Here is a 26,376-nt window from a genome sequence, read left to right as displayed (position 1 = left end):
AACAGGGCTTTCGGAGCCGAAAAAAGCGACATCAGACCCTGTTTCTGGCTCCTATACCGAAGAGCATTCTATGTCTTCTCAAATGAAGAAACATAGATTTGAACAAGAACTGCAATCCACTGACGTGGATCACACGCAAAAGCGTATCTTTATTCAGCAGGGGACTGGGAAGATCAGTACCCTCCCACCTGTCAAACGAAAGAGAACGCTTCAGTTTACTCCTCAGCAACAAACAACACAAAAGGTAACACCTCCTCCCTCGCCTCCACCTGTAACTCCGGCTTCGCCAACTTACACCCCGTCACATTCGCCGGCTCACACCGCCATGAGCCACGACGACCAAGATCAGGATGCGTGGGACTTGTATGACGCACCAGTGTCTGATAACAGCCCAGACACATACCCAACTAGGCCATCACCACCGGAAGACAGCACAGCCTACTCGCAAGTGGTGGCTAGAGCAGCTCTATTCCATAATGTGGAACTACACTCGGAACAAGTAGAGGATGATTTTTTATTTAACACCCTCTCCTCAACCCACAGCTCCTACCAAAGCCTGCCGATGCTCCCAGGCATGCTACGCCATGCAAAGGACATTTTCAAGGAGCCAGTTAAAAGTAGGGCAGTGACGCCTAGGGTGGACAAAAAGTATAAGGCGCCTCCTACGGACCCTGTCTTCATCACCTCTCAGCTGCCACCAGACTCTGTGGTGGTAGGGGCTGCCAGAAAACGGGCAAACTCACACACTTCTGGGGATGCACCTCCCCCAGATAAAGAAAGTAGGAAGTTCGATGCAGGCGGGAAGAGGGTTGCTGTCCAAGCAGCAAACCAGTGGCGCATCGCAAATTCACAAGCGCTGCTAGCGCGATACGACAGAGCCCACTGGGATGAGATGCAGCATCTCATTGAACATCTCCCAAAAGATCTGCAAAAAAGAGCAAAACAGGTTGTTGAGGAGGGTCAAAACATTTCCAACAATCAAATACGCTCCTCCATGGATGCAGCAGACACGGCCGCAAGAACCATTAATACGTCGGTTACCATCCGTAGGCACGCATGGCTCAGAACGTCTGGATTCAAGCCAGAAATCCAGCAAGCAGTGCTTAACATGCCAGTAAACGAGAAACTTCTGTTCGGTCCGGAGGTCGACACAGCTATAGAAAAGCTCAAGAAGGACACTGACACTGCCAAGGCCATGGGCGCACTCTACTCCCCGCAGAGCAGAGGATCTTATAACACCTTCCGCAAAACACCTTTTAGAGGAGGGTTTCGGGGTCAGGCCACACAAGCTAGCACCTCACAGGCCGCACCGCCCACCTACCAGGGACAGTACAGGGGAGGTTTTCGGGGCCAGTATAGAGGGGGGCAATTCCCTAGGAATAGGGGAAGATTTCAAAGCCCCAAAACCACTACCAACAAGCAGTGACTCACATGTCACACACCCCTCCCACACAACACCAGTGGGGGGGAGGATACGTCAATATTACGAAGCATGGGACAAAATAACTACAGACACATGGGTCCTAGCAATTATCCAGCATGGTTATTGCATAGAATTCCTGCAATTCCCTCCAGACATACCACCAAAATCACAAAATTTAACAAAATACCATTCACAGCTTCTAGAGATAGAAGTTCAAGCACTACTGCAAAAAAATGCAATAGAATTAGTACCAAGCACACAAATAAACACAGGAGTTTATTCACTGTACTTCTTGATACCAAAAAAGGACGAAACACTGAGACCAATTCTAGACCTCAGAGTAGTAAACACATTCATCAAATCAGACCACTTTCACATGGTCACACTACAAGAAGTGTTACCATTGCTCAAAAAACACGACTACATGACAACCCTAGACCTCAAGGACGCATATTTCCATATACCAATACATCAATCACACAGGAAATATCTAAGGTTTGTATTCAAAGGAATACATTACCAATTCAAAGTATTGCCTTTTGGTTTAACAACCGCTCCAAGAGTATTCACAAAATGCCTAGCAGTAGTCGCTGCACACATCAGAAGGCAGCAAATACATGTGTTCCCGTATCTAGACGACTGGCTAATCAAAACCAGTTCGCTCACACAATGCTCAAACCACACAAATCAAGTCATACAAACCCTCTACAAACTAGGGTTCACCGTCAACTTTGCAAAATCAAACATTCTGCCAAGCAAAGTACAGCAATATCTAGGAGCCATAATAGACACGACAAAAGGAGTAGCAACGCCAACTCCACAAAGGATCCACAATTTCAACAGGGTCATTCAACACATGTCTCCAAACCAAACAATACAAGCAAGAACAATACTACAGCTCCTAGGCATGATGTCCTCATGCATAGCCATTGTCCCAAACGCAAGACTGCACATGAGGCCCTTACAACAGTGCCTAGCCTCACAGTGGCCTCAAGCACAGGGTCACCTTCTAGATCTGGTGTTGCTAGACCGCCAAACTTACCTCTCGCTTCTATGGTGGAACAGTATAAATTTAAACATAGGGCGGCCTTTCCAAGACCCAGTGCCAGAGTACGTAATAACAACAGATGCTTCCATGACAGGGTGGGGAGCACATCTCAATCAACACAACATAAGAGGACAATGGAACATACATCAAACAAAACTGCATATAAATCATCTAGAATTATTAGCAGTTTTTCAAGCACTAAAAGCTTTCCAACCAATCATAACCCACAAATACATCCTTGTCAAAACAGACAACATGACAACGATGTATTATCTAAACAAACAAGGAGGAACACATTCAACGCAGTTAAGCTTGTTAGCTCAAAAAATATGGAAGTGGGCAATCCACCATCAAATTGGTCTAATAGCACAGTTTATTCCGGGGATCCAGAATCAGCTGGCAGACAATCTCTCTCGAGATCACCAGCAGGTCCACGAATGGGAAATCCACCCACAAATTCTGAACACCTACTTCACACTCTGGGGAACACCACAAATAGACTTATTTGCAACAAAAGAGAACGCAAAATGCCAAAACTTCGCGTCCAGATACCCACACAAGCAATCCCAAGGCAATGCCCTATGGATGAACTGGTCAGGAATATTTGCTTACGCTTTTCCTCCTCTCCCTCTCCTTCCTTACCTAGTAAACAAATTGAGTCAAAACAAACTCAAACTCATTTTAATAGCACCAACGTGGGCAAGACAACCCTGGTACACAACACTGCTAGATCTGTCTGTAGTACCACACATCAAACTGCCCAACAAACCAGATCTGTTAACGCAACACAACCAACAGATCAGACACCCGGACCCAGCATCGCTGAATCTAGCAATCTGGCTCCTGAAATCCTAGAATTCGGACACTTACAACTTAGCCAAGAGTGTATGGAAGTCATAAAGCAGGCCAGAAGGCCATCCACTAGACACTGCTACGCAAGTAAGTGGAAAAGATTTGTTTGGTACTGCCATCATAATCAGATACAACCACTAGAGGCAACTCCAAAACATATAGTAAATTACTTGCTCCATTTACAAAAAGCAAAGCTAGCCTTCTCTTCTATTAAAATACACCTTGCAGCAATATCTGCATACCTGCAAACTACATATTCAACTTCCTTGTATAGGATACCAGTTATCAAAGCATTCATAGAAGGGCTTAAAAGAATTATACCACCAAGAACACCACCTGTTCCTTCATGGAACCTAAACGTGGTTCTAACAAGACTCATGGGCCCACCTTTCGAACCCATGCACTCTTGCGGAATACAATTCCTCACATGGAAAGTTGCTTTTCTCATCGCCATTACATCTCTAAGAAGAGTAAGTGAAATTCAAGCGTTCACAACACAAGAACCTTTTATACAAATACATAAAAATAAGGTCGTCCTACGACCTAATCCAAAATTTTTACCAAAAGTTATTTCTCCATTCCATCTAAATCAAACGGTAGAACTACCAGTATTCTTCCCACAGCCAGATTCTGTGGCTGAAAGAGCACTACATACATTAGATGTCAAAAGAGCATTAATGTACTACATTGACAGAACGAAGAACATCAGAAAAACTAAACAGCTATTTATTGCATTCCAAAAACCTCATGCAGGTAACCCAATATCAAAACAAGGTATAGCCAGATGGATAGTTAAATGCATCCAAATCTGCTACCTTAAAGCAAAAAGACAACTGCCCATTACTCCCAGGGCACATTCAACAAGGAAAAAAGGTGCTTCAATGGCCTTTTTAGGAAACATCCCAATGCAAGAAATTTGTAAGGCAGCCACTTGGTCTACGCCTCACACATTCACCAAACACTACTGTATAGATGTGCTATCCGCACAACAAGCTACAGTAGGTCAAGCTGTATTAAGAACTCTATTTCAGACAACTTCTACTCCTACAGGCTAAACCACCGCTTATGGGGAACTAACTGCTTACTAGTCTATGCATACCATGTGTATCTACAGCGACAGATGCCATCGAACTGAAAATGTCACTTACCCAGTGTACATCTGTTCGTGGCATCAGTCGCTGAGATTCACATGGACCCACCCACCTCCCCGGAAGCCTGTAGCAGTTCAGAAGTTACCTTCAATTTTGTACATTTGTATATATATTACTTAATCCTTTAATAGGTACATACTTACATTTTTCATTGCGCGGGCACTATTACTATAGTACAACTCCTACCTCACCCTCTGCGGGGAAAACAATCGAAGATGGAGTCGACGCCCATGCGCAATGAGCACAGAAGGTGGAGTCACTCGGTCCCGTGACTCGAAAACACTTCTTCGAAGAAAAACAACTTGTAACACTCCGACCCAACACCAGATGGCGAGCTCATGCATACCATGTGAATCTCAGCGACTGATGCCACGAACAGATGTACACTGGGTAAGTGACATTTTCATTATCCAGTATTGGTATCTTTCATAAATTCACATGCTTGAATCATCCCCGTCGTCGAAGTGGGAGTCCCACGGTACATAAAATAGCAATAAATAATAAAAAAATATTTTTTGCCATAGGCTATAATGGAGCCAGCAATTGCTCACATAGCCTATCCATGTCCTTTTGTGAAAGGACCCAAACCTGCCTGCTGTCCAATCAGGCACCAGCACCCTCTAGAACCTTCTCCAGAGAAGCTCCCTTCCTCAGATTTTCCAGCACGAGAGTGAAAAATTAGAACCTGAGAGGAAATGCGAGCATCAAAGGGGAGGAGGGTGGGTCGCATGTGAATTTATGAAAGATACCAATACTGGATAACTGTAGTTACAGGTAAGTAACTTGTTTTCTTATCCAGTATTGGATCTTTCATAAATTCACATGCTTGAATCTGAATAGACCGCAGTATGGTTGATAAACATTGTATCCAGTGTGGGTGGAGGGTGCGAGCATGAAGACCCTCTATCTCCAATATAAATAATAATAATAATAATAATCATAGTAAACTCATACATTTCTGATCGTGAGTTACGAAGGAATACAGATACTTTAAGTACTTGTACATAAATACTAAATTCATGCTGTAAATACCGATATAACTATATATACTCATGCATATATAGATGCACATCTATAAATACATACATACACCTTACATATTCACATGGAAGCATAATAAAAACATGGTTATTTGCATTTCAAACCATATGTCTATAACTAAGGAAAGGTCTCACCTTAATGAAAGAGATGGCGTAGCACAGCTTGTCCTACTAGAGAGTCTGTTCTTTGTGATGACTCCAAACAATAGTGCTGCGTAAAGGAGTGCGTAGTTTTCCATGTCGCAGCCTGGCAAATTTTATCAAGGGCAATACCTTGAAACAAAGCAGCCGATGTGGAGACTGCTCTTGTGGAGTGGGCTCTCGGGCGCCTAGTCAAGGGTTTTCCTGCCTTGGTGTGACAAAATTGGATTGTCGAAGAAATCCATCGGGCTATAGTGGCCTTGGTTACTCCTGTTCCCTGTCGTCCCAGAGAATAAGATACTAGGAGCTGGTCTGATTTTCTGATGTGTTTGGTACTTTGCAGATAAAAGTTTAGGCATCGTTTGATGTCCAAAGAGTGGAGAGTTTTCTCTGCTATCGTAGTAGGGTTTGGAAAAAAGGTTCGTAGAATAACGGGTTCATTGAGGTGGAACTAAGATGGAACCTTGGGAATATATTTGGGATTGGTTTGGAGCATAACGAAGTCTTCAGAGAAAACTAAAAAGGGTTCTTTAGTAGTGAACGCTTGTATATCACTGACTCTCCTGGTAGAGGTGAGAGCGAGCAAGGTTGACACTTTCCAGGTGATGTACTTGAGCTCCGCCCTATGAATGGGTTCAAAAGGAGCTTTCATGAGTTGAGAGAGGACAATATTAAGATGCCACTCTGGCGGAGGTAAGCGTACCGGAGGAAAGGTGCGGAACAGCCCTTTCATAAACTGTTTGATGACTCTGGATGAGCCGATAGATGGCATGTCAGCCGATCGTCTGTAAGAGGCTATAGCTGCTAGGTGAATCTTGACTGATGCATGGGAAAGACCAGCTTTGGAGAGAGAGAGCAGGTAAGAAAGAATTTGCTCAGGATTAATCTGAAATGGGTGAAAATTATTCTGAGGGCACCAAACAGAGAATCTCTTCCATTTGAGTTTGTATGTCTTGTTCGTGCTCTCTGTTCGTGCCTTAGATAATATAAGTCTACATTCTTGATCAATGTTCATATCTTGGAACTCTCTGTACTCCGGAGCCAAGCATGCAAGTGTAGTGAAGTTGGGTCGGGATGTAAGATGAGACCCTGATTCTTCGTTAGAAGATTGTGGTTGCAAGGGAGGCGGACTGGATTGGCTACTGACAGGAGTAGGAGCTCCGTGTACCAGTACTACCTGGGCCACTTGGGGGCTATGAGAATGATCCTGCAGCATTCGGTCTTCATTTTCCTGAGGAGCCTGGGAATCAGAGGAATAGGGGGAAAAGCATATGCAAAGATCCCGGACCATCGTATCAAAAGAGCATTTCCCCACGACCCCGGGAGTGGGTATCGACTGGCGTAAAACTGGCATTTGGCGTTCAGATTGGTGGCGAACAAGTCTAGGATCGGCCGACCCCATAGTTGGAAGATGTCCTCGAGTATGGTCTGGTTGAGTTCCCACTCGTGACAGTTGTCGTCCGTCCTGATGAGAGAGTCCGCTAGAGCATTGTTGACCCCAGCCAGGTGTTCCACCCTGAGGCGGAAGTTCCAGAGAGACTGAGCTTCTCTTGAGAGGGAGAGGGATCTTGTTCCTCCCTGCTTGTTGATGTAGAACATGCTTGTTGTGGTGTCTGTTCTGACTAACACTGATGATCCTGCGATGCGTGGCAGAAAAGCTTTGAGCGTGAGATGAATCGCCTTCAGCTCTAACAGGTTTATGTGCATCTCTTTTTGGAGCTTGGACCATCTGCCTTGAATGCGCATGTCCTGTAAATGGCCTCCCCATCCTTCCAAGGAGGCGTCTGTGGTGATGACGAAATCTGTTATTGGTGCCAGAAAAGTTAGACCGTGGGAGAGGTGGTTGATGTGAGACCACCATTCTAACGCCTGCCGAATCTTTGGTGTGATAGTTATTAAGTCGTCAAAGGATCCTTGCGACTGGGTCCATTGAAGTTGCAGTTCTTCTTGCAGCGGCCTCATTTTGAGTCTTGCTAGCCGTACTAGGACTATGGCTGAGGAAATCATGCCCAGAAGCGATTTGAATAGTCGTACTGAAACGAACTTTCTTGCGGAGATTGTGACAGCCAATTGGGTCAGCTTCTGCTGCCTTGCTAGGGTAAGATATGCCTTGTTTTGGATAGTGTCTAATTCTGCTCCCAGGAAAACTCTCCTGCATGCGGGAAGCACAACTGACTTTTGTAGGTTCACTGTTAGACCCAAACCGTTGAATAGTTTTAGGCAGGCGTTTGTCGCTTTGGAAGCTAGTAGAGATGACGGAGCTTTTATGAGCCAGTCGTCCAGGTATGGGAACACCTGGAAACCCTTGCTTCTGAGGGAGGCTGCGACCGGGGCAAGGCATTTCGTGAAGATTCTCGGAGCTGATCTGAGGCCAAATGGTAGGACTCTGAACTGATAATGGGCACCGGCTACTGTAAAACAGAGATATTTGCAATGCTTTTGGTGTATTGGAATGTGGAAGTAGGCGTCCTGGAGATCTAGAGTTGTCATAAAATCTCCAGGATTCAGGAGGTGCAAGATATCTGACAGTGTGATCATCCGGAAGGATTGTTTTCGAAGGAACTTGTTGAGTTTCCTGAGGTCTAGTATAGGACGCCACTCTCCTGACTTCTTCCTTATGAGGAAAAACCGGGAGTAGAATCCAAGACCCCATTGTTGCAGAAGAGCTGCCTCTATAGCCCCTTTGGCCAGAAGGCTGGATACTTCCGCTTGAAGCAGACGAAGATGGAGAGACCTGCCTGATGTTGGTGGGTGAAGCGGTGGCTTTTGTGTGAATTCCAGGGTATGACCTCTTGTCACTATATCCAGCACCCATCTGTCTGATGTTATTTTCTTCCACTCCTGGATGAAGTTGGAAATGTTTGCTCCTATTTACTGATGTCGTGGGCATTGGGGGAGCATAGCCGGTGCCTGTAGAAGATCATTGTTTTCTGGGTTGATCTCTGGATTGCGAACCCTGCCTTCGTTTACCTCCTTGTCTGGTATAGGAGGCAGTCGATGATTGTCTGTACTGCTGGTGGTATGAAGGCCTGTACTGGGATTGCTGGTATTGTCTATGGAAGGAACCTCGAAATGAGGTGAAAGCTCTTCCTCTAGCCCCTCGAAAGGGCTGTTTCCGGTACTGCAGGGTACCCAGGGACTTGGCGGTGTCCGTGTCCGTCTTGATGGCTTGAAGTGCGTCATCCACGTGTTTGCCAAATGGAGATTCGCCATCGTAAGGCATGTCTAAGATTCGGGACTGCACTTCTGGTCTAAAAGATGTGGCCTTGAGCCAACCTTGCCGTCGTAAGACCGCGGCACACGCTAGTTGGCAGAAACCAGTAGAGGCTATGTCAGGAGCGCAGTCGATAATTTCTTCCGACGTACGCCCACCTTCTTGTAGGATCTTTCGTGCCTCTGCTTGTTTATTTTCAGGGATGAGGTCCAGGAAAGGTTGCATGTCGGACCACATTTGGCGGTCATACCGACCTAGAATCGCTAAAGAATTTGCTGCCCTGACAGTGATTGCAGACATGGAAGAGAATCTCTTGCCTATATTGTCCAGTCTGCGACCTTTGTCTGGAGGAGTAGAGATAGGCGTCGATGGATTTTTGGAGCGCGTTTGAGCAGCTTGTGAGATCACTGAGTCAGGCTTTGGATGGCCAGTAAGGCATGCCGGAGAATCTTGGGTTGCCTTGTATTTCTTATCCAGTTTTTGTGGAACTGGAGGAACCGTAGCCGGGTTTCGCATAATCTTTGTGCCCTCGCTCCATATGAAATCAATAATTGGAATGGACCGTACCGACTTCCGTGATTGCTCCTTGAAATCATGTAGGAAACATTCCGACTGGGAGACAGATGTTGGAAGGTGAAAACGTACCGCGGCTCTGTCCATAAGATTATGGAAACCACCTATGTCCTCGGGCGGAGAATCAGAGGGGCGAGGAGGTGGTGGAGAAGGAGTGGGGGCCAAGTAATCATCTCATTCCTCAGTAGGATGTTGTGGGGTGGAAATTTCTCCTTCTTCTTGTTCCTCTTCCCCTGAAGTGGAACCTTCATCTCTGGGGGGTGCAGCTAACACCGAGTGGGATGTCAATCTTGGAGTAGCTGGAGGAGGAGGAGCATTAACTGGTGTCACCGGAGAGACTGGCGCTGGTGGGTGATCTTCCGCTGCCAGTGGGAACCTTCTCCTATAATCCTGAAGCATGGATTGTAAATCCTGGATTAAGGAGGAAGGCATTTGTACAGTATCTCTGTGTTGAGGCTCTCGTGTTTCGTAATATTGTTCCTAATGAGAGTAGTATGGTTGGTACTGTTCATACTCATCCTCTTCATCCTCATCTTGGTACTTGACATGGAGCTACGAGGGGCTATGTGCATCTCCGAAAGGACCTTCGTCAGATTCCTCCCAGTCAAGAAGATGACTGGGTACTAAAGCCGACACCTTGTTTGGAGATGTCAGTTGGATAAATGTCCGGTGCAGGTAGAGATCTGATCCTGACCATGGCTCGGAGACCTGGAAGAGGCAGGAGTGGCCTCAATCTGTCTACTAGGCACCAGTGCTGTCAATGGCGTGAACGTTGATGCAGCCGTGGATGGTACAGATTTTTCCGTCGACAATGGTTTCGCCGACGGTGGTGTCGTCGACGGTATCTTCTTTGACGGTGTCTCCGTCGATGGCGAAAGCGCCGATGACAATGGCGTCGCTGATGTTCTAGTCGACGGGGCAGTCGTCGAAGGTGTTGCAACCGACGATGTTTTTACTATACTCGTCGACAGAGTTTTGAGAGAGGGGATAGGATCCCTTAGCGTCGATGTTAAAGTAGTCGACGCTGACGACGGTCTCGTCGACGATGTAGTGGAGACGGTAGTTGTTGGTACCGTCGTCGTCGTCACAGTCGTCGACGGTGTTGTCGTCGTCGATCTAATTTTTAGAGTCATTTTTCCAGAAGTGGAAGGCTCTGAGGAAGGAGATAGACGGTAGGACTCCTTCTTTTGAAGAGGAGAGGAAGGCTCAGAGGAGACTGAAGTCTGTAAGCCCTTCCCATGATGTGATTTCTGCCTCTTCCTGGATTTTTCTGTGTGGCCCAGGTCCTCAGATCTGGACCTTTTGTGTGGCCTCTGACCCACTCTCCTCACCTGAAGTACAGGATTTGGCCTGTAACCATGTCAGGAGCCTGCCCTCACGGTCTCTGAGGGTCTTTGTGGAGAAGGTGCGACATATATATTTTGCAGTCCTTAACCTGGTGTTGTGGGTAGAGACAATACAAACAGTCTTTATGTGGGTCATCCACATGGAGCCTTTTCTTTCCACAGGTCTTGCAAGGGCGGAAAAGGCCTTTTCTAGAAGAATCCGACATATTTTCAACTCTTTTGAGAGAAACAAATTCTGAAGTAGAAGAAAAACTGAGCAGAGCTCAGGGAGACTCCCTTCACACGACGTGCAGTAGAAAATCTGAGGAAGGGAGCTTCTCTGGAGAAGGTTCTAGAGGGTGCTGGTGCCTGATTTGACAGCAGGCAGGTTTGGGTCCTTTCACAAAAGGACATGGATAGGCTATGTGAGCAATTGCTGGCTCCATTATAGCCTATGGCAAAAATTTTTTATTTATTGCTATTTTATGTACCGTGGGACTCCCACTTCAACGACGGGGATGATTCAAGCATGTGAATTTATGAAAGATCCAATACTGGATAACCAGTCTTGCAAACAAAAGCGTTGGCGAAGGGAAGAAACTCTCTGTCAAAGATCACATGTCTGATTAAACAGGACACTTTCCACAGCAAGCAACATGGAGGGAGATCAATCTGGGTTTTAGACCCACAGCTCTGGAACTCACATTAAGACTCTGCTTAGCCTGGCCGTGTTAAAGACATCACTGAAAGGAATTCTATTTACAGTTGTGGAAGGGGACAGAGATAATAATGAACTTTTACTTTTCAGTGTCTTAAAGATAGCTCTTCACAAAGCTTTCAAAGAAATTTTGAGTGCCAGCCACAGACCTCTCTGATCTCCATGATATCCATGAGTTATTTACACTGCTTAATAGCCTACAAACACAACTGTGTTAATTACTATATTACTTTTAGGGATAATTAATTATTACGTTTTATCCATAGTGCTATGGTTTCCCTGTGAATCAGCTGTTTGAGATGCTGCTGGAAATTCGGGATCAATACAGTGATATTCTACTGAAGAAATGGGCTGGAGTTTTCAGGTAAACATTTGTGTAGTTTACTGATGTACAAATAGTTCTGTAAGTCTCATTCTTCTCATGGACGTCTATGTAGCCTTTTATTTATTTATATTTAGATGAAACGGATCCTGGATTTTCTTATTTTAAGAACAAAGCAAGTACAGTTAGAAGTTTTTGTTTTTCAAAAGGGTAAATTAGAAAACCCTTGCACCATGTCACCATGTTTTTTATACCAGATGTTACACATGTATTATGCAATTGATAGAATAAAACAGCTGACCATGTGGCAGCGTGTTGTGCTGAAAGAAGAATGTCATGTTGGAAAATAAATTTGACAAAACATAAAAAAAAGATTTGCAGATGTTCAGAAAAGGCATTATAAACAGAAAGTCTTGGAGCATCATATGACTTAACTTAATCTAACTTAACTTTTCTGTGTAGCAGGTGAAAGCTCAGGACTCTGACACAAGACCTTGATAGTTTAAAAACAACAACTCATTATTGATACAGTGCCCGGACACAGTTGATTCAGCAAAGAACGAAAAGTAATCATGTCGCAAGCACAGCTAATAAATTACAACCATTGCTAATGTAGTATAATGCAAGCTGTCTCTTTTACGGACTGCATCATAGCTTACGGGCCATTCCAAAGAGATCACCTTCCATCTTCTCTTCCATTCCAAGGAGATCACATTCATCTTCTTTTCCATTCCCTATCGGCACCCCCCATTCCCTGCTGCCCTGAAAAGTACTCCAAGTACCCCACAGTTTCTTTCAATTTTTGGGACATCCCCTACTTTCATAAACCACCTGTTCTGCCCTTTGACCCCAATCTAGACCTGCTGCCCAGTCTGTGACTCGTAGGGTGGGGTGGGGTGGGGTGGACTTGCCCCAGGACCATGCAACATTCCATTTTGCTACCCCAGCTGCTAGCGTTGCCCATATTTTCTGATATTTCGGCCATGGTTTCTTCCCCGATATTAGTAGAAACAGCCACTTGGTATCCAAGGGAATAGTCCGTCCTAAGACTTGAAAAATCTTGTCAGCGCTGCCTGCTAGTAGGTCTGAATCACCAGGCATTCCCATAGGGTATGAAAGGAGGAACCCTCCTGGCCACATCCTCGAAGACACAGTAGTGTATTACCCTGTCCTATTTTATGTAGCAGAGTCCTAGAGTAATATGATCTGTGTAGTATTCTCAGCTGAACTAGGATTGCTATTTCACTTGGACTCTGCAATGCCTCTTTCCAGTCATCATCATGTAGGTTTCCTAAGTCTCGGGACCAGGCCTCCCTTAAGGACACCAACGGATCAGGAGAATTATTCACTAGCTTCTTACAAATCAGTAAGATAGCTTTGTCAGGTATTGGCTTTTAGAGTAGCCTATCTTCTAAAGGAGTGGCTTCTTGCAGTTGTGCACCCTCAACTATATGGCATCTAATTGCATGGCTGATCCGGAGATGCCTGTATCTTTTGGTCTCGGCCAGCTCGAATTCCTGTTGGAGAGCTTCAAACTATATGAAGGACTGCTCTCTCCAGACATCACCCAAGTGTTCAATACCGATGAGCTCACACTTAGATAAACCCGCCAAACTGCCTACCTCCTTCAGCAGATCACTGTCCCAGAGAGATGTCATATCAGCTTGCTTATTTCGCCAGCCCAAGAAACTCGTGGCCATCCTCAACACCCGAACTTCAGTCTGAGTGTGTGTCGGTAGAATTCGTTCCAGTCGGCGGCAGTACAATGCCCGAACGTAGCCCCTCTTACCCATCACTGCTCTGTAGGCCGTCTCTTTGCGGTCGCTAAAGACCCAATCATTTACTACCACCAATTGTGAGGCCCACCATCATATACCCCTCTTGGTGTTTGCATAGAGCAATACGTGAATCATTCCCATTCCATAACAAAAGGCGAATTGCACAGTCTATTTGCTGGAATAACTGTGGTGGAATCCTGAAGGGAGTGTTCTGAAATATATAAAGTAAATGTGGGGGAGACATCATTATGTACAACCTCCCTACGCATCAGTGTAAGGGGCAACATTCTCCAATGCTCAACATCCCTGTGGAGCCTCTCAGTCTGTGGGAGCAACTTCTTGTTTAGAAAGTCCTGTGAGTTTCGGGTAATATTGACCCCTCAGATATTTAAAACTCAGTCACCAGCGGTAATTTGTGGGGGGCTACCCGAAAATGGAAAAATTAGGTATTTGGACCAGTTGATACAGTAACTTGAATTACCCCCAAATAGGCTGAATATTTGTAAGATTCTGTCAATGGAAAGAGCTGGCTGGTTGAGATATAATATTATTTGAGTACAGGGAGATACACCACTATCGTAGCGAACTGTTGGTCTTCTGGCAGGGAGCCTCTCTCCCGTACCAACATGTGGAGATATCTCGTCTGCCATTCCCTTATACATTTCAACGGGAAGGCCATTAGGCCCAACCACCTTTCGCGAATGGAGGTCTCTTATGGCAAGTGCAACCTCTGACACTGTCAAGTGCTCCTCTAGAGTCTCTCTCCCTTCCTCAATCAACACCTGAAGACTGATATCCCTTAGGAACTCAGCACAGCCCCCTTCTGTCATACCAGTCTAGCCACATAAATGCCCTCATAATAGGCTGCAGAAGTCTCTACTATGTCATTACTATTGTTGTGGAGCCTGCTGTTGCCTTCAGCCACCCCAGCACCCAGGAATGCTCTTTATCCCTCTTCCCTAGCCAGGCCAGTAACTTATTAGCCTTGTCACCCATATCATATAGTCAGTGTTGTGTAGCTAGGGCATAACTGCGTGCCTTCTCTTCCACCAAGGTTTGCAGATCAAATTGATGGAGAAGTAGGAGACGGCGGAGTTCCTCCATATTGTCTCTTGCTATCCTGCCCTCTAGCTCTGTGCTGTCTCTTTCTGTATCTGCGCACTTCAGTGCAGTTTCTTTCTTTTTCCATCCAATCGGCTCCTGAGCTTGCCTGCGTATGATTATCTTAAAAGCCTCCCAAAGGGTACAGACCAATGAGACTGTTCCCTTATTCTCCTTAAAATAACTGTCTGCCCCAACTCATAGTTTATCACTAAATTGCTTGTCCTGTAGGTGTCAATGGTCTAGCTTGGGGGCTAGCGTAAAGTGTTCAACTAGAACCTGCAACTGAACCTCAACGGGTGAGTGGTCACAGATCCCTCTTTGTCACAGTATAGCTGCTCAGAATGCTTCAGCATGAATATGTTGGGGGAAAAAAAGGTCAACATGGGAAAAGCACTTATGGGCTTCAGAAAAGAATGTGTACTGTCTCTTATGCGGATTGTGTATGCGCTGAAGGTCAGTCAAGCCCATGGCCTCTGCAAAGGGTCGTAATGGACCGCCCCTCCACCCCACCTCCTGAGGCAATCCCTCTCACTCTATCTAGTTCAGAGTCTATGGCTACATTCATGTCTCACCCTAGTATGAGAACGCCAGGGGGCAATTCTAAAAGAAGCGCACCAATGTTGGGGAGGGTTTGTACATGGAGTCTAGGCAGAATATGTAGGGAGCATATATTAAGGAGAGTGCCCTCCCAAGTGACAGACAGAACCATGTACCTGCCAAGGGGGGTCGTGCCAGATGCAGTGAGCAACACTGATTTCTTCATTAGTATTCCAGTCTCCCTCAAGTCAGTTGTGTAATCTGTGTGCACAAGCAGGGTATAGCCAAATCTAGCTAATATGTTGTAGTTAAAACCACATGTGCATCTCTTGGAGCAGTAGGAGGTCAGGAGCATGCTTCCGCAAATACTGAAGGACCAATGTGCCCTTCACCATACCACCCCCCCCAGCAGTTCCCATGCCATGTCCATAGAGTCAGATTAGACCACAAGTGTGTGCCATTTATGAATTTGGAATGGATTAACTGGACTCAGGCCCCACAGGAAGACCCTATTTATGTAAACCTTCTATGCAGATACTACCGCGTTGCAACTGTTCTTGGTGAACCAGTGTATGAGCAAAAAAAACAGCAATCAGTTTAAGTACAAAACAGAAACAATTATCCTCAACCAAAAAACGACCCCCTCCCTGCTACTTTGCACAGTGGGTTCGGAACCATCCACCCCCCAAACATGCAGAGAGCCTGTCACCCAGGAAACATCAACTTAAGTGTGCCAGTTAGAATGCTGCGAATGATTGATCTGATCCAGTTGTATTGCTTGGCATCCAGATTCTCTGAAGTAGTCTTGATTCTCGGAGTGGTGAATAATATTTGTAGACTACGCTTGTTTTACTTTCTTCACTCGTCTTGAGTTCTCATGCTGGTGTCTCCTTCACCTGAATGAAGATTTAAGTCTTCTTTTGCATGCCAGTGATTAAGGTTAGCCCAAGGGTAGAGAGTCAGAGCAACTTATTTTAACATTCATATGCTAAGTAAGATGCATCATACCCTCATTTCTTACCACCTTGATTAAGTAATTGCAATCCTCTCCAGGCTAGCTTCTCATAATGCCCTCTAGGCAGGGATCATCTATCATTTTTCTCCAGTCACTCAGACATGCTCAGAATACTGAAGCCAAAATATAATGGTTCCCTCTTTTATTATGCAGGACTTTCAAACAAGGGTGTGGGATTTAATAAAATATCTATATGTCGATGGGACAGGTTGCTTCATAAATCTGCTTGTCCTGAAAAAAATTCTACCTGTTCTTTGGTGCCATGTAATGTGATGACAAATAATGGCAGCAGTCTTATTATGTAAGAGCTCTGATAATAGCCTCTCAAAAGACATTTTGTTTTTTGTTTTTATTAAAATTCTCTTTTTCTCTCTCTCTCTCTTCTTCCCCCCACTCCCACCCTCACCCCCTGCCCTTGCTGGCTTCACTGTGAATGGCTGCAGTCTGCTCTTTGACAAGTAGTATATTGGCACATAAAGTAGTTTTGTTCAGTGCCAGGAACTACTATAGCAATGTGTGTGTTTTTTTAATTGTTATTATTATTATTTTTTTTAGACAAAAGATATTTTTTTATTTTGCCAATGTTTGTTACAATGTGAGGGCTCAGAAGCTCCCACAACAATAAAGTTTTCCAAAAGCTATCGCACCCTTTGACAAAATCAAAACACTGACCCACCAATGTTGGACCTATTGGCTTTGCCAATGCCTGTTTATTTTCATGTTTCCCAGAATCCTGTCCAAATCGGTTACACTGACTTTCCATTATGAATAATTTTAGGAAATACTAGCATACATCAGCACATTTTACTAAATAAGGCTTCAAAGGAATTGAACTAAAATTTCACAGAAGCATAGCAAAACTATTTTGTTTCCTAGTTGCAGTTTTTGCTAACATTTTAGTTTGAAAGCAAAGATTCATCACTCTTGCTTTCAAGCTTCTGCAAATATTTGCATCTAAACAGAGAGCATTCTGAGAGCATTATCCGTAGCCTCATATTGCTAAACCTTGCATACGTGTGTACACATTTTTACTGGAACCACTGTAGGTTGGGCGGTCTAAGTTTCCCATCAACATTATTTAGATTGCTCATCCCAATAATAAAGGCTTTTTATTAATGAACCATAAATACAAGTTCGAACAGCATTAACATATGGACACATTATCTCAACTGCAGACAATCCCTTCCCTGCTCTTTAATGTGGTACTGGCAATTGCCAGCCAAAGGCTTTGTGCTGCAGGGTGTTGGGCCTACTTGTCCCAAGGACAGTATAAACTTGAGAACCTGTTGTCCTTGACCCCCAAACAATATGTCCTGAACGTCAGGCTATAGGCATTTCACACCCCTGACTTTCAATTACTTTCTGGAATGAATAAAGGAAAGAATGTGCATATTAAATCAGTCCCTAGGTGGACTCCTTGAGCATCAAAAATGATCCAATCCCTCCAGCAAGTGTTTATATATCAAGCTCACAAGTCCTGCTCTCTGTGTATAGACTTAAACCTTCTATAATAGTCACAGGGTGAAGAGTGCAGCCACTGTCTTACCCATTTAAGAATCAGACCTTGAAATTTACACCTTCTAGAAAAAAGGGAGATTAGGAATCATGGCAAATGCAGGATAGTTTTAAGTGCTTTCATCTTTACCAAGCGCCTGCACTTCAAGTCACCCAGTGTGATAACCAGCAACTATCGCCAGTTAACTCGAAAAGTTCAGGTGATAAATATTCTTCACTCCATTTTATTCAAACTTGCAGCTTCAGATAGTTATTACTGCACTAACAGCTACATTGTATTTCCCTTCCAGAAACATACTGGATTCAGATAACTACAGCCCTATACCAGTGGCAGACGAAGACACCTATAAGAAGATTGTGGGGCAGTTCCCGTTCCAGGACACAGAACTGGAGAAGGTGCAGATGTGTATAAGTATTCTCATGCTAGTTTTCCGCAAAGCCCAGTTAGGGGGTCACACTAATTTTAAAATATGTAATGGTACAGTTGACATTATCATGACATTTAGCAAAGTTAGTAAATGAAAGAATGTGTAACAAAAATTGAGACCACCGAGCCTTTGATGCTGATAGCACCGAACGTATTTCATCCAAAAATGTCATGCAGGTCTGAAACAAAGAGTGTTATAGAAGCCTGTAAAATACAGGCATCAGAGTCCCTTGAGTGAGCATTTCCAGTCGTATGTGACCCATACATGTTGCTTTACTATCAGTTATAGTGCCTCAGAATGAACAATCAGTTCGTCTGTGGTTCAAGCGAAAGGGGGTTGGTCTATTAGAATGACAGCACGTATTCTCCTGTGAATGCTAATGACACAGGAGAAATCTAGGTGTGTAGATGCTGTTTCAGAAACTTTGCTGTCACAACTAGGAGATCCTTTAATTAAATTCATGTTACACTTGACACTTCAACACATCTTAATATTCAGCTATAGTTGAAAACATAATAAATAGTACACTCAAAACAGAGTAACTTACCAAGAGAAATCAATATTCGATATTCATATGGCATGCAAAACAGATTGAGAGACAAGAAAGAGTCACAATAGGGAGAGTGATTATTGATGCAAAAAACTGTTGAAATGTTGTCTGTCTTTCCCAAACAATCTACAAAAACATTCAGAATGCCTCAGCCAACACATCAACGCTCAGCTGTAAATTCACACATGGCGTCCTAGTCTTATAGGAGGTTGCACCGCTTCAAAATTGCATAATGGATTACATTTAGATTCATAAAAACCTAAGCAGGTTCAAGTAAATATGCAAGTATCTGTTCCATCTATCATTCCATCTTACTTCACCTTTCCAGGCAATCTCACCATCTTACCCTCTGACTATCAGTGTACCTCAACATCAGGGGTTGAATACCGGCCACGGTGGCACAGGGCCCCCCATTCAGCACAAGGCAGCTGAATATCTGTGTAATATGGGAAGGAGACAATCGAAGCCTACAAATTCTCTGTAGCAAAACCCAGTCTCGATGACCATACCATTTGCCATTCAGGTGGAACTATACATCACTGTATTTATCAGAAAAGTTACAAATACATCTAATTGTGCTCATCAGTGGAAGTGGAAAAAGACTGTAAGGGCCATTTTATAGCATGAGGATAGATAATCTTATTTCAAGACCTTGAGCAGACTTAAAAGCTTAGCTTTAATGGCAGGAGGCTACAGCCTTAGCCTGAATGATATTAATTGAAACATTGAAAATCAGATTTATTTTTTACTCAGTTCTGCAGGCTCGCAAAATTCTTCAGTCTTTAACAAGTTTACAACTTACATGGCCTTTTAGCTCAGAACTTCAGATCTCTATGGGTTGTGTTCTTTGTGGTATATCTAAAGAGTTTTATATAGAGGGCATAACAGGAATTAGCCAGGAGTTTGAGCAGAACCATTTCAGAGGCTTCTACCATCAGTCGGAATTGGTGGATGTCATTCTTCCTGTCCATCGTCCTGCTAACCAGGTCCCCAGTGCCAGATCTCTTTACCTAAAACTGCACAGTTGTTTTGCACAGTTGGCAAACTCTTTAGCTACCACTGTAAGTCCCTAATAAATGGTATCCCTGGTGGCTTGGGGTACTAAGAAACGTCTGAGGGCTGCAGCACCAGTGGTGCCACCCCCAAGGACCCCTTTGCCAAACCCACACAGTGCTGCCATTGCATTGGTGCAGGCTAAAATTGACAACCTGACCTGTCACACACCCCTGTGTGCCAGGTCCCCTATCACTGCATGTGTCAGGTGTAATTCATCCCTAAGATCAGTGGCGGTGGTGGAACGTGCACGCTTTGAGGCCTGCAGTCTAGACTCTCTGTCCCTATGTGAGGTAGATCCAGGTGGCCCGACGTTTGGAGAAATGAGACTTTGGACACCGACAACATAGCGTCCCCTTTTTCGAGGGTCCCTTACTATGCAAGAAGGATTGGATTAATCTCTCTTACAATCATGGACATTGGCCGGGAACCCTTATGTGCTATAGAGAGATGGAGTTGTGTATTCAGTTTGGCCATGCATAGGGAAATATTTAACCCTTAGATATACGCTTACATACCCTTTTTGAAGAGAGGGGTGTCAAATGCGCTACTTGAGCACTAAGAGAACATAATGGATCCCCTGTGTTTTACCAGTGTGCTGGATTCAATTCAGCTGCGCCCTGATGAAGGAGGTTTCTATGGCAGTGAGACATCAAAAAGCTTGTCAACGCTAATACCACCCCTTGCAACTATAGGACATGTTTTTAGAAGAATAAGCTTTGCTGCGCATACCATTTCTTGCAACTATAGGATGAGTATCAAGGAGAAAGTTCTGGGGGAAAGATAATACTTCCGGTGTTACTGTAGGATATGTGTTAATAGGATGTTGATGTTTTATGAATGCACATGTATATAATTTGAGGGCAATAACATATCTTTGACATTGAAAAGACTAAATGTGGTTGTTATAGCAGGGGTATGACTTGGAATGGATGAAAGGTACTTGGATCTTTAGAGTACGATCGATTGAATGGGTGTGAGTGCTAGTTATGTGGGATTATGGAGTATCAAGGTGTGATTGATTGAACCAGGGGAGTGTTTGTCTCTGAATTCCTTTTTATTATGTTTTTCATTATTGTTCTTTATTTTTGTTTCATTTTTTGATTAAATATATAACATGATTGGTATGTAAATGTAGAGTTGGAGAAAAAATGTTTACAACTAATGAGATGTAATCCCATTTGTAATAAGAGAAACATTTTGTATATTTATGAGCTCTACATATATTATGTATGACTTTTGTAAAGGTACAAGTATAATAGTAAGGTAGCCCTTTTTGTGTGTAGATGCAGCACCAGTTGTGCCACCCCCAGGGACCCTTCACCAAAACCACACAGTGCTGCCCTTGCAGACTACATGTGTTGGTACAGGGTAAAATTGAAAACACGACCTGTCACACACCCCTATGTGCCAGGTCCCCTGTCACTGCATGTGCCTATTGTAAGTCACCCCTAAGGAAGTGTGCATTAAGGCATACATGAGGGCATATATATACAAGAGCAGCTATGCCCCTGCTAACTCTTTTGATTCTGAGACATAGTAAGTGTACAGGGAAGCCATTTTAAATGCATGTGCTGGACACTTGTCATTGTGAGTTCCCCAGATCCATGATGCCTTCTCTGAATCCTGGGATGTTTGATATCAGACATCTAAGAATAATAAACCCTCACTGATCCCAGTGATGGATTTATTTAATAAATGCACACAGAGGGCACGTTAGAGGTGCCCCTGAAAACCTACTAAAGTGGTTCTGACCGGTTCAGCCACCACAGACTCTTTTCTGGCCCCCCAAAGTGGGAGCCACCACCCTCGAGGGTCTGAGGCAAAAGCCTGCACTGGGCAGAGGTTTTATCACCTCACCCGGGCGGGAGTGGCATTCCGGGGTGGGGAGCTTCAAAGGCTTTGCTGCCTTTGTAATGCAACCCATGCCTCTCTAAATGGCAGAGATGAACAGCTCCCCTGTTCTGACCCCATGTTTGGCAGCAGCAAAGGCAGGAAAATTAGGCAGATTAGGAGATGTGCCCGCTTCATGCCAGTCCCAACCATAAGGTGGACAAGCTGAAGTGAACACCACTTCTCAAATTCCTCCATTTTGCTTGGAATGCGTTAGGCCACTAGGGTAAGGGTTATGCCCACTACCCAACAGAAGTGGTCATAAGGGTGTAGTACCCTAAAGGTGGGCAGCCCATTGGCTACCACCTGGCACTCCCTGTAATGCCTCTAAATTGAGTATTTAGGTGGCACCCTTGAACCCTAGAACTCTGATCCTGACTACTCGCGAAGCAAAGGACAAAGAAGAGTCTCACTTGCAGATGATGATGAGAAGAAGCAGCAGCTGACTTGGAACCAGCCCCTCTGGCCTGCTTGCTGACCTTGACGGACTCTGTCCAAAAGACTACTGGTCCTACAGCACAGCCTCCAAGCAACTAAGGAGGACTGCCTGCCTTCTGTAAAGACTCAGACTCCAGTTAGCAGCAGAACTGCTCTGCAACAAAGTGTCAAAAAAGGACTCTGCAGCTCCTGGAACAGCAAGGGCCCGACACCCGAAGTGACCTCTGCACCAGACGACCATGACCCGAGATGAAGCCAACCAATGGTGCCAGCCCAGTTCACCAGCTGTTTAGAGTGTGAGTCCACCCTGGTGTCACTCCTCTTGGACTCCCCAAGTTGCCTGCAGTCTCTGCATGCATGCCCCTTCCTGCAACCTTGTGATGAGAGAAAACACGACACCCCCAGCAGCTGCTCCACCCATCACCCCTGACCCCATCTGAGGTGGATCACTGGTGCCAATGATGTACCCCGGCTCCGAAGAGCTCAAGTCCACCCCTGCAGGACTCCTCACTGACATTTGCAGCCTCAACACGCAGGACCCCCTGACCGCGAGTGCTCCCGGACGAGAAAACCCGACGCCTAAAAACACCCCTGCTTCTGACTCCCCTGCGCACTGGAGAAGAGGACCAAAGGTGCACCTATGTCCCCGAGCACCCAAAGTCTATTACCGAACTGCTTGTTGTTCTCGACTGGCTTCCTAGCCAGAGCCTGCAGCCTGTTTGTCACGAGGTCCAGCTCCCATAGGGAACCATTGGGCACCCAACGCCTTACTACACCCGGCTGCCCCAGCACTGCCTGGTGTGGTTTTGATCAGTGCCCAATACTTAACCTTTGCTCCCTAAGCTCAGCCCCGTAAGACACTGTTAAACCTGTGTTTGCTGAACATTGTATTCCTCCGTAGGAAAACTTTGAGAAAACTCTGAAAATTGCACTGTGTTGATTCTGAAAACTGTAAAGTATTCATGCTTAAAAGTCTACTTACCTGATTACTAAGTTCTTGGGTTTGAAGCATATATAAAAAAGAATGTTATTTATCTAAATTGATCTTGTCGGACAGAGAGAGGGTTTTGATGTGTTGCTGACGTGTGACGCTGAAAGCTCGGAACCAATGAACGTGAGTGCGGGTGAGCACAGGCTGTGCTTCCTGAGCAAGCTTGCCAGACGTCTGAAGCTGGGAGCCGAGCCGAGGAGGAGCGGAGGGAAGCACGAGTCGAGTCAGATGAGCGCGGCTGCAGCAGAAAAATCCGAAAAGCCTTGTGCCGCTCTCTGCCCCTGTCCCCTACTGTGCCGTGCTGCACTGCTGTGCTGCTCTCGCCATACGGAGAAGGTGCGGAGCAGTACTGCAACATTAAGTCTAAACCAAACCGCTCCCCCAGCACTCCCCCTGCAGTGCTTGACCTCCCCCGGTCTCCCCTTTTCCTTGGAGAGTGAAAGAGGAGAGGAGGAAGGAGGTAGGAAGGCGGTCAGTGGGGTGAAGGGGGGGCGGGGTGGGACACTGGAGGCAAGGGGCCAGGGGGTCCAGAAGAAGGCCAGTGGCCAAGAGGCGTAATTAGGAAATACAGCAATACAGGGTAGTATTGGCCCAGTATTGATGAGTGTGACAGTCGTGGGTGACTGCTGCCAGGGGAGAGTCCAGGCCACCACAGAAGCGGCCCAGCTAGGTCTCGGTGTGGCTTGTGGGAGAGCCACTGTGACCCGCTCACCATAGTGAGTACCAAGCCAGCGGGCTCTGCTGGACTCTAGGTGGAGAGGAGGACTGTGTGCTCGTGCCCCTCATTAGCTGAGGTGTGGCGGCGCAATAAAATCGACTAAACCTGTTGCTCAAAGGCCATCCTGAGACCAGAGAAGGCCCAAGCTGACCTCACTGGGATCCCCTTGGGGCCAACCAAGCTCTCTAGCGGTCTGAGGAGGATCCAGTAGCAGATTGAGGAGGATTGCGCGTACTCGTGCCCCTCAACCCTTGAGGTGTGGCGGCGCGTCTATAAAACAAGTGTGAAGAAAAACCATAAGGCAGATGAAGATGCGATTTGGCAAAGAAAAAAAGGGCCTTTCAGCCTCAAACAAAGAGGAATAAAAAGAACTATAAACTCTCCTCTCAGCTTTCAACAGTAAAATGGAAAACAAAAACAAAGTCAACGTATCAGTCCTTAATCACCCCAATATTCCCCCTTTTTACAAAGGCTTGAAAAATCGGTGAACATCCCCCATAAATTTTACTTTCTGAAGGACCCTGTAGACGCAATTCTTTCTAAACCTAATGGCTCTGCGGATCTACCCCATCCTATCTCCCCCATAAAAAGGGAAAGTAGTCTGCTATACGAACCAAGTGATATAAGTGGGCTCAAGGAGGAGGGGGTGGCTGAAAAATCTGCTTTCGACAATACTACAAAGTCAACGGAGGATAAATATAAAGAAAATGTCTGGGGTTCGATCAGTGACTTGGAACTACTGACCCTCTGGTCATCATCACCGTCCCCAGTCGCCTCCACTTGTCCAGCCTTGAAAACTCAGACTGACCATTCACAATAAGGTTTTAAACCTCCTCTTGAGGTAAATGTAATTATTAAAAGAGGTATGGATTCCACGCCAAAACTATGCGCTTTGGGGTCACTAGAGGCCTGTCAAATGTGGAAGGAGAGAACCACACATTAAAAAGTATTCATACTTCGAACAATATTATATAGGTTCATTATATCTTAACCCTAGTTCTCCTTCTCGTACACAATTAGAATTGAGCCCCGCTTTACACATCTTTAAAGGTCCTCTGATTAAAGATATGGGAGAAACTCTACAAGAAATGAAGGTATCTACCTCAGATACTCAGTTAGATATCTCTGCCCTTGATGTTAAATCCCCAAATACTTCTGTCATATTAAAAACACAAATAAATGAAGGTATGGAGGCTATAAAGGAGAACTCGCCGCCTACACGAAATACTCCAAATTGGATCAAAATGCGGTATGGGAAATCTTCTTTAAGTCCTCGCAACTAACTCTTGACACCCTGTCTTATCAGTCGTCAAAAATGGACGTCCAGGTGGATCTGTTCAGTGTCATGGCAAAATCTGTCTCGGGGATAGATCAGAAGCTGGCAAATCTAAACATCTTGATTAAGCGAGCACTGAATTTTGTAGAGATGACAAAAATAGGATGTACCCGTGAGCCCATAATCAAAAAGCTGGCCACACTCCCAGAGGCCTTAAATTTAATGATAACAGATCTTAAGGTGAATCTAAATAAGATAATAGCTGGTGAATCTGTAGATCAAAAAACTCCCAAGCAGCGGGAGGTGGCGGCTCAAAACGTAAATACGGACAGTCCAGCTACTGGCTGTCCTGAGATGACAAGTGATAAAAAAAAAAAAAGATTTATTTTTAATAACTGGGGTTTTTCAGGGGGGAATACCCAGGGAAGATATGTCTACTGAAATCCTCCGAGGAGGAGGAAGGCCGTAAGTCTGGGACCCAAAAAAATGAAATTTCTCCTCCTTCCCCTAAATCTGCGATGTACCGTTACACTCTGAAAAGCTGGCCACTAAAAGACAAAAGAAATAGCAACGGAAAGCAAGGAATAAAAAAAAAGAGACTTTGTAATGCGTCCTTCTACTATAAAGCTGAGCTCCTCTTTCCCTCTAGATATAAGAACTGGGATGCAAATGTCTTGTGACTTGAGTATCAACAAAAAGAGCAGCCCAACGGTCAACAAGTTCCCATTATTCAGTACGCAAAAGAAGGGGCCTACTTACTTTGGCCATAGGGATTCAAATGTTTCTCATTTTACAGTGGAGCATAAAATATATAAGGTCAGACAGGATCTGATAAACCTAAAGGGAACAGATCCAGCAAAGCAGGTACCTCAAAATATCAAACTATACCAAAGGGAGCCCAAAACCGAAGTGAGTATTACTCCAGAAACTCGTAGGAGGTCTTTTGAAGAAGAAGGCATATGTATTACAACTACAAATTTCAAATGTGCTGAACAACAAGGGGCTCAAATGACTCAGCTCCAGGCAGAAAAAGGAAATGGGTCTGCCATTAGACAGTTGGAAGTGGTGAGATCAGGGGCAAAGGAAATGGTGGAAATTCCCAGACCACACTCTGAGTTAGAGCCCTTAACCAGGTCAGATGCAAGACTAAAGGTATCAAATCCAGGACGGCCGGACAGAGAACTTTTGCCAGCGTTCCAGAAATTAGAAAACAAAGGAATAGCTCTAGTGGGAGAACAGGATGACTCTATAAGAAGTCCAAAAAACAGTCCTC

General features: G+C 44.9%; 1 protein-coding gene across 2 annotated transcripts in view; it reads left to right on the top strand.

The window, feature by feature from the left end:
* Positions 1 to 26,376, top strand: part of EXOC6B (exocyst complex component 6B) — a 1,319,737-nt gene that overhangs the window by 434,354 nt on the left and 859,007 nt on the right. For both annotated transcript variants that reach the window (XM_069205590.1, XM_069205592.1), the window contains exons 13-14: positions 11,752 to 11,849; positions 18,047 to 18,152. In XM_069205590.1, the coding sequence (XP_069061691.1) occupies positions 11,752 to 11,849; positions 18,047 to 18,152 (204 nt within the window). The remainder of the gene's footprint in view (positions 1 to 11,751; positions 11,850 to 18,046; positions 18,153 to 26,376) is intronic.

Source organism: Pleurodeles waltl, chromosome 1_2, assembly GCF_031143425.1.
Source record: "Pleurodeles waltl isolate 20211129_DDA chromosome 1_2, aPleWal1.hap1.20221129, whole genome shotgun sequence".
Classification (NCBI taxonomy): domain Eukaryota; kingdom Metazoa; phylum Chordata; class Amphibia; order Caudata; family Salamandridae; genus Pleurodeles; species Pleurodeles waltl.
This window is presented reverse-complemented; position numbering and strand designations above follow the sequence as displayed.